At 41.9% G+C, this 9,591-nt stretch overlaps 1 protein-coding gene across 1 annotated transcript in view; it reads right to left on the minus strand.

Annotated features, from left to right (window-relative positions):
* Window positions 1–2,359: 2,359 nt before the first annotated feature.
* Window positions 2,360–9,591, minus strand: part of LOC115063369 (solute carrier family 22 member 19-like) — a 10,157-nt gene continuing 2,925 nt past the window's right edge. The window contains exons 2-4 of the mRNA XM_029534758.1: window positions 6,496–6,604; window positions 4,441–4,644; window positions 2,360–3,171 (exon numbers count right to left, since the gene is read on the minus strand). Coding sequence (XP_029390618.1) covers window positions 3,111–3,171; window positions 4,441–4,644; window positions 6,496–6,604 — 374 coding nt within the window. The 3' untranslated portion in view covers window positions 2,360–3,110. The remainder of the gene's footprint in view (window positions 3,172–4,440; window positions 4,645–6,495; window positions 6,605–9,591) is intronic.

A 9,591-nucleotide genomic window follows, 5' to 3' on the forward strand; every position in this document is an offset into this window, starting at 1 on the left:
GAATAAATACCCATGGAAGGAGTTACAAAGACAATTTTCAGAGCTGAGATGGAAGAAAGGACCATCCAGAGACTCCCCACCTGGGTATCCATCCCAAATACAACCACCAAACCCAAACACTATTGCATATGCCAGCAAGATTTTGCTGACAGGACCCTGATATAGCTATCTCTTGTGAGGCTATGCCAGTGCCTGGCAAATACAGAAGCGGCAGCTCAGAGTCATCTATTGGATGTAGCACAGGGACCCTAAAGAAGGAGCTAGAGAAAATACCCAAGGAGCTAAAGGGGTCAGCAACCCTATATGAGGATCAACAATATGAACTAACCAGTACCCCCCAGAACTGTGTCTCTAGTTGCATAGGTAGCAGAGGATGGTCTAGGCAGCCATGATGGGAGGAGAGGCCCTTGGTACTTTGTTTCTTAATGCACTGTGTCTGTTTCTTTCTCTAGCTATGTGCCTCTGGTCTAATTATTTATTGTGGGACCCAAGAACCAGGATACTTCAGCGTGTGCCTCTTTGCACTCAGACCCAGACTAGAAAGACCCTGAATAGAAAGGTAAGGACACTTGTTAAGATCATATAAGCTGCAAAATGTCTCACCTTCTGGTCAGCCTTGACATCAGACGACGATGTGAATGTGAAGGCAGATATTCTGCCGGAAAGGGGCCATGAGGGAGACGTGCTGTGGAGGAAATATATGCCACCCCCACTCCCTCTTGTATCCCTGGGAGGGCTCCAAGGATTGTAGTAAATAGGACCGGCAATAAATCCCATTGGAAAGGCAAATGAAACTTGCCAACCTGAGATGATACCACATCCTCTGGCTCCACCTGGCAGGACTCCTGCTGTCTGGCTCCACTTGGCAGACAGCACCCTCCCCACTCCCATCAAAGATCTGGCCTTGGGCCTCCACCTCTGCTGGATCAGTACCTTGGTAACGGTCCATGAGAGCAGACCACAACAGAAAGGCACCAGGGGGATAGGACCCGGGGGACAGGACCATGTAAGGTTACAGGGTTACCATCCATATAGGGAAACTAAAGGTATGTGAGACTACTGAACAGTCCAGACTTCAGCTTCATCAATGTGCCTTCTGTGACCCACAGACCTGGGCCCTGGCTAGTGTTTGCCAACAGTTTCTGAATGTGTACCCTACTGTTAGCTCTTACGGGCTGCACAAACAGGAACTTCCATGTGACTGCAAATGAGGGAGAATTTGAGAATTCACACAAAAGACAGAGAACTAGTCTATAGGTGACACCCTGGAAGAGGCAGTGGCAAATGGTGTCTGGAGCATATGTTTCTAGGACATGGGAGTCACTCTTATAGTTCAGTGGTGAGAGACAGATCCTTGCTCTTGGAATGGGAACTCTACCCTACCAGCCTGCGTGCTTGGTCCCACTTGGTGCTGTTGGGGGAAGTCAGAAGACATTTTGCACATTGGGCCCAGTGGCAGACACAACTTTTAAGGAGAGAAAACTGATCTAAATAGATGTTTCTTCAAGAAAGGCACACAAATGCCCAAGAAACAGCCTCAATGTCATAGGTCATTCGGGAAATGCAAATCTAAACCATAGGAAACGTCACACCATAGCCACCAGCGTGTTCACAGCCACCAGCATGGAAATAGTGGCAAGAACAATTATAACCTTGGTGAGAACTTAATGTCACCAAATCGCAGTGACTTAAAAACAAGCAGAGCAGCTGGGCGGTGGTGGCGCACGCCTTTAATCCTAGCACTTGGGAGGCAGAGGCAGGCAGATTTCTGAGTTCGAGGCCAGCCTGGTCTACAAAGTGAGTTCCAGGACAGCCACGGCTATACAGAGAAACCCTGTCTCAAAAAAAACAAAAAAAAAAAAAAAAAGAAAGAAAGAAAAGAAAAGAAAAGAAAAGAAAAGAAAAGAAAAGAAAAGAAAAGAAAAGAAAAGAAACCAAGCAGAGCGGCTTTAAAGCATGGAGCCATCTCAGGCAACACAACAGCTCCACCCCTGGATATTTTCACAAATGAAAATGTATAGTCTCAAAAAAGTCACACAAAAATGTTCTTGGCAAGTGGATGCTCACATCAGCTATTGGATGGAACACAGGGCCCCCAATGGAGGAGCTAGAGAAAATACCTAAGGAGCTGAAGGGGTCTGCAACCCTATAGGTGGAACAACAATATGAACTAACCAGTACCCCCTGAGCTCTTTTCTCTAGCTGCATATGTAGCAGAAGATGGCCTAATCGGCCATCACTAGGAAGAGAGGCCCCTTGGTCTTGCAAACTTTATATGCCCCAGTACAGGGGAACACCAGGACCAAGAAGTGGGAGTGGGTGGGGAGGGGAGCAGGGGGTGGGGAGGGTATAGGGGACTTTCGGGATAGTATTTGAAATGTAAATGAAGTAAATACCTAATAAAAAATTGGAAAAAAAAATGTTCTTGGCAGCATTCTGCAACAGCCAAACCGTGGAAACATTTCCAACATCTATCAACTTCTTGACAAATAAATTCATGGTGTGACCATAGAATGCAGGACAAAGAAATGCCGGCATGGGTAGGGTTTGGAAACATTAAGCCCCACAGTGAATGGAGCCAGTCACAGAGCATCTCTAATTTTAGGATTCCATTTGTCTGAAGCGTCTAGACAGCCACTCTCGGGCTCCGGACAGATGTCCTCCAGCAGGAGCAGGGCTCTCCAGGAGACTCAGACTGGAGTTCTTCTTGGAGCACAACTTCTTGCGCAGGTACATGGAGAAGAACCTGCGTACCCTTAACTTCTTCATGCCCAGTTCCATCGCCCCTCGCCCAGCTGCCAGGAGCCACAGGGCCGGTAGGCGCACATCCCAGGCTGGCAGACATGCGCGCCAGGCTGCAAGCACAAAGGGCAGGTCACGCTGGCCACCAGGCCAGCCCCAGGATCACTCCCGCTGTGTCTTTGCTTCCGGCCAGGAGTACCAGTTCCCGGCAACCTCTGATTTGATCTTTCTTTTTATTATTATCATCATCATCATCATCATCATCATCATTATTATTATTATTTTAGATATTTTCTTCATTTACATCATAAATCTCAGTGATAGTTTTCTTATCTTGCTGCTTCTCAGATTTCAGTTCTTGGAGTTCCTTAAAACTGTGTCACTTTGATGAAAGTATCTTTATGCTTTGCTTGTCTGGAGACTCTTCCTCTGTAACACATACAGCATGAGAAACACAGTAAACATGAGAAACACAGTAAACCTAAAAGAGCACCGAGAAAAATGGCATCCCCTGCATCCTCATCTTTCACTCAACTGGTTTGAAAACATCCATTATTTCTGCCAGAAATGATTTGAGTACATCCTGTCAAGTAAAAGGCCAACCTCCTGGTAACTTCTGTGTGATGGCTAATCTTGGTTGCCAACTTGACATACTTGAGAAGCAAGAACTCCAGTTGAGGAACTGATTCATAAGATTAGTCTATGACATGACTTCAGAGAATTTTTCTTGGTTGCTAATTGAGATAAGAGGGCCCAACTCACTGTGGCGATATATTTGGGCAGATGGTCTGAGCTGTATATAAAAGGTAGCTGAATATGCCAGAGGAAGCAAACTAGTAAATAACATTGCTTGATTGGTTTCTGATTGAGGCTCCTGTCTGAGCTTTTCTCAGTAATGGACTAACCTATAAACTAAATTAACCCTTCATTCCACAAGTTGTATTTGCTCAGTGTCTTATCACAGCAGCAGAGAAGCAAACTAGGGCACTTGTTTGGCTATACCTTGGCTATCATGGTATTCTTCAAGGATATTTGGGTGAGAAAAGGCAATAGAAATGCCTTATAAGTTTTAAAATTCTGCCCATTGTTTCATATTCTATGACCTCTTTGTTGACGATTCCCTTCTTCTCTGTAATGAACACTTTCATTCCTAGTGTAACAAAAATGATCTGAATCTCATAGCAAAAACAAGATTCCTCCACTCAGATACAGTGGCAGGCCCTTTAGACCTATATGTAATTTCCTTTAAGTTATTCAGTGACCATTGTACACTCAAGCATGTAAGTACTATGAGTTTCAGACACCTTACCAGTTTTTACCAGGTGTAAAGGATAAAATGGCACTTGTGTTTGTGCATGCTTGTGAAATATTATCAAGGATATGTGCTTCACACAAGGTCAGAGAGGACAATAGACATATATTCTTGTCCTATTTATCTCTAAATCTCCCTATGCTGGTCTTTGTTATTTCCAGGCACATCTGGAACCAATGTATAAACATATATACATACATATATATATATATATATATATATATATATATATATATATATATATATGGTTCCTATACCAAATACAATTTCCATGTGTAAACAAACAATTAAACAAAACCACCTAGTTATCAGCCTGCCTGACACATCACCTGCCTCATCACAGACCATTAGCACCCAAGTCCTATGAAGGACAGGGTTCTACTTACTCATTTTCCACATCTTGTATGGAGTCAGGCAGAGGCTGATTCTTGGTCTCAGGAAGGAGAAAGACAACAAGGCCACCAAGGAAGGGAAGAACCCCATAGATGATCCAGGGCAAGGAGGCAGAGTATGTTCTGAGGATCATAAATAGAGGAGACAGAGCTGACCCAGTACTGCCAGCAATTCCAATGATTCCTAAAGCAGTTGCCCTTGAGCACAAAACAAAATGCAGAAATAACCCCATGAGGATGCACATTTGAAATTTGTGACTTAGCCCTTGCATCAATTACGGAAATAAGCAGTGTATTTAGACATAACAATGTTGATAGTTTTTACACTTGTTTTTCCCATTTCTGTTTCATTTGATAGTACCTTTTCTCAAGACCACATATTAAAACACTCATTTATCACTTACAAAACAAGATGTGGGAAAAACAAATACTACGCATTTCTCTACTGTGAAAATCCTAGATTATAGCTTTTATGTATATGTGTACATGGAGTGGAGATATTGATAGAAGCTTGGAAACTCTAGAGGAGACAATGAGGGGAAAGAAAAGATCTTAAGTGAAAAAGAAGTTAATGATATACCCACACGCGCACATGCACACACACACACACACACACACACACACGAACATGCACATCTGACCTGAAAGGAAGAGGTGGTAATCAGAGCAATGGGGGTAAACTAGAAGGGAAGTGGGCAAAAGCAGCAGAGCAACCAAAACAGAGTAGATGTGAAAATGTATAATAAACCTATTATTCTTTATGCTAACTTTTTAGAATTTTTTTTTTTAGAATTGCTTTTGAAAGGTAAAAAACACACACACACACACAGTAAAGTAAATGGTTTCTCATGACTTGTCTTTTCTGAGTTTCAAATATTACATGAGATTAAATTAGTGGTACATGTATATTTAACAGGAACTGACCAAAAGGTAACTTTGAAGAAACTTTGTACATATTTGTTGTTATCACAATCAATTGTTTTAGATAACTAACTATCCAGTCAATGAATGTAAATAAGCTAAGAAGCCAGCAAGATGATTCAGCAGGTAAAGTGTTTACCATCAAGCTTGATGACTTGATTTCAAAAGGAGTTACAGAGACAAAGTTCAAAGCGGAGATGGAAGAACCATCCAGAGACTGCCCCACCTGGGGATCCATCCCATAAATAACTACCAAACCCAGACCCTATTGCATATGCCAGCAAGATTTTGCTGAAGGGACCCTGATATAGTGGTCTTTTGTGAGGCTATGCCAGTGCCTGGCAAATACAGAAGTTGATGCTCACAGTCATCTATTGGATGGAACACAGGGCCCCTAAAGGAGGAGCTAGAGAAAGTACCCAAGGAGCTGAAGGGGTCTGCAACCCTATAGGAAAAACAAAAATGTGAACTAAGCAGTACTCCCCAGATCTGTGTCTCTAGTTGAATATGTAGCAGAGTTTGGCCTAGTTGGTCATCAATGGGAGGAGAGGCCCTTGGTCTTGCAAAGATTATATGCCCCAGCACAGGGGAATGCCAGGGCCAGGAAGCAGGAGTGTGTGGGTTGGGGAGCAGGGTAGGGGGAAGAAATAAGGGACTTTGGGGATAGCATTTGAAATGTAAATGAGGTCGGACATGGTGGTTCATGCCTTTAATCCCAGCACTTGGGAGCCAGAGGGAGACAAATTTCTGAGTTCCAGGCCAGCCTGGTCTACAGAGTTCCAGGATAGCCAAGACTGCACAGAGAAACCCTGTGTCAAAAAAACAAAAAAAGAAAGAAAGAAAGAAATGTAAATGAAGAAAATATCTAATTAATAAAAACAATCTGTGTCTAAACACACACACACACGCACACGCACACGCACACGCACACGCACACACACACAAAAGAGTAGAAGAGAATCAACTCCTGAAAGTTGTCTTCTGACCTCCCTGGGCACATGGGTAGTAAGCAATAGGTGCATAAACACCTATCATATATTCACATGCATATGCACAGAAATTTTTAATTAAGTAATTAAGTAATTAAAAAGTTTATTCTGAGCCTGACAGTGAACCTGAGTCTTGTACCTGATTATAGTAGGAAGTAGCTCATTTGCATGCACAATAGAACAGCCAGCAGAAACAAAAGAAAATGCTCCTCCCAAAGTTGCCAAAACCATGCGTAGGATCTGCATTTCTAGAGAGAGGAAGACCAAGGAGAATCATGAAATATGAACTATGGATTTTGTACTTCCCAAATCCCCAATGGAAGCCATCCTTTCTGGGGGTGAGTAAAAGTGTAAAATATAATGTAGAGAAAGTGTACAAAGGTAGAATTCCCTCAGTGGCTAGTAAATTGAAGAATGTGACCTATCTTTATACATTAGTTTGTAGGAAATCAAAACTTCTAAACAACTGGATTCATATGCCTTAAATCTCTTGATATTTACTTAAGAAGTAGAAAACTGGGTGAGTTCAGAAGGAGCTTACTTTCATATTTTGTATTCAGTCTCAGCAATTTCTCATGGAGAATGAAGGAATGTTGTGGAGAAGTGACTAAGGACTATGTATTCATTCAGATATTCACAGACAATTGATTTGCAATACTGCAGAATCATGTTATGAAAAGATAGAATCAGGCTGGAGAGATGGCTCAGCGGTTAAAAGCACTGACTGCTCTTCCAGAGGTCCTGAGTTCAAATCCCAGCAACCACATGGTGACTCAACCATCTGTAATGAGATCTGATGCCCTCTTCTGGTATGTCTGAAGATAGCTACAGTGTACTTACACATAATAAATAAATAAATAAATCTTTGAGCTGAAGCAAGTGGTGCAGAAGCAAGCATGGCTGGAGTAAGAAGGAAGAAAAAAAGAATCCCTACAATGGTGTGCAATCTAAAGATAAGTTTAGTTTGAAATAATATTTCAAGACTCAAGAACTGCAGCTAGGAAGCATGTCAGGTTTTTAAAAACCACCCAAGAGCAGGAGGGCTCTCACTGCCTAAGCAGGTGAGGGAGCCATCTTGTGCTCTGGGTCGCTCAGGGACCAGTCTGCAAAAGTGAGAGTGTGGACTGCAGAAGTGACACAGCTTCTGGGACAGACCCTGTTTTGGGCTCCAGACATCCGGGCAACTTCCCCACCAGAGGAGAGGAGGCCACCTGGGAGAGCTCTGTCCACCAGAGCAGGTGTGAGAGCCATCTTGTGTCCTGGGTCCCTCAGAGACTAGTCTGTGCAGAGGAGACACATCTTCTGGAACAGGCCCCATTTCGGGCTTACATCTTCAGCCAGGAGGCAAGTCTAAAAAGCAGACCTCTGTGCACCTTCCCTGCAAGAGGAGAGCTTGCCTGCAGAGAGTAATCTGACCACTGAGACCCAAGAGAGAGCTAGACTCGCAGGATTGCCGACAGAGGCTAACAGAACCACAGGAGGAAAAAGCTTCAACCAGAGACAACTATAACAACTAATTCCAGAGATTACCCAGCACTCCCACCTCAGCCAGTCCTAGATACCCCAACACATCCGAAAAGCAAGACTCGGATTTAAAATCATATCTCATGATGGTGGTAGAAGATTTTAAGAAGGGCATTAATAACTCACTTAAAGAAATACAGGAGAATACTGCTAAACCGGTAGAAACCCTTAAAGAATTACAAGAGAACACTGCTAAACAGGTATAAAGCCTTAAAGAATTACAGGAAAACACTGCTAAACAAATAGAAGTACTTAAAGAGGAAACACAAAAATCCCTTAAAGAATTGCAGGAAAACACAAACAAACACGTGATGGAATTGAACAAACCATCCAAGATCTAAAAAGGGAAGTAGAAACAATTAAGAAAACCCAAAGTGAGACAACTCTGGAGATAGAAACCCTAAGAAAGAAATCAGGAGCCATAGATGCCAACATCAGCAACAGAATACAAGAGATGGAAGAGAGAATCTCAGGTGGAGAAAATTCCATAGAGAATATGAACACAACAAGCAAAGAAAATGCAAAATGCAAAAAGATAATAGCCCTAAACAATAGGAAATCCAGGACACAATGAGAAGACCAAACCTATGGATAATAGGAGTAGATGAGAATGAATATTTTTAACTTAAAGGGCCAGCAAATATCTTCAACAAAATTATAGAAGAAAACTTCCCTAACCTAAAGAAAGAGATGCGCATGAACATACAAGAAGCCTACAGAACTCCAAACAGACTGGATCAGAAAAGAAATTCCTCCTGACACATAATAATCAGAACAACAAATGCACTAAATAAGAATAGAATATTAAAAGCAGTAAGGGGGAAAGGTCAAGTAACATATAAAGGTGGACCTATTACAATTACACCAGACTTCTCACTAGAGACTATGAAAGCCAGAAGATCCTGGACAGATGTTATGCAGACCTTAAGAGAACACAAATGCCAGCCCAGGCTACTATATCCAGCAAAACTATCAATCACCATAGATAGAGAAACCAATATCCCATGATAAAAACCAAATTCACACAATATATGTCCACAAATCCAGCCCTTCAAAGGATAATAAAGGAAAAACACCACCACTAAGAAACTACAACCTCAAACTAAATTGAGAGAAACTCAAAGCAATCCCACTAAAATCAGGGACTAGATAAGGCTGGCCACTTTCTCCCTACCTATTCAATATTGTACTTGAAGTCCTAANNAGAGCAATTTGACAACAAAAGGAGATCAAGGNGATACAAATTGGAAAGGAAGAAGTCAATATATCACTATTTGGAGATGATATGATAGTATATATAAGTGACCCTAAAATTCCACCAGAGAACTCCTAAACCTGATAAACAGCTTCAGTGCAGTAGCTGGATATAAAATTAACTCAAGCAAATCTGTTACCATTCTCTACACAAAGGATAAATTGTCTGAGAAAGAAATTAGGGTAACAACATCCTTCACAATAGTCACAAATAATATAAAATACCTTGGTGTGACTCTAACTAAGGAAGTGAAAGATGATAGGAACTTCAAGTCTCTGAAGAAAGAAATTGAAGATCTCAGAAGATGGAAAGATCTCCCATGCGCATGGACTGGCAGGATTAATATAGTAAAAATGGCTATCCTGCCAAAAGCAATCTACAGATTCAATGCAATCCCCATCAAAATTCCAACTCAATTCTTCACTGAGTTAGAAAGGGCAATTTGCAAATTCATCT

Source organism: Mus pahari, unplaced genomic scaffold, assembly GCF_900095145.1.
Source record: "Mus pahari unplaced genomic scaffold, PAHARI_EIJ_v1.1 scaffold_10360_1, whole genome shotgun sequence".
Taxonomy (NCBI): Eukaryota; Metazoa; Chordata; class Mammalia; order Rodentia; family Muridae; genus Mus; species Mus pahari.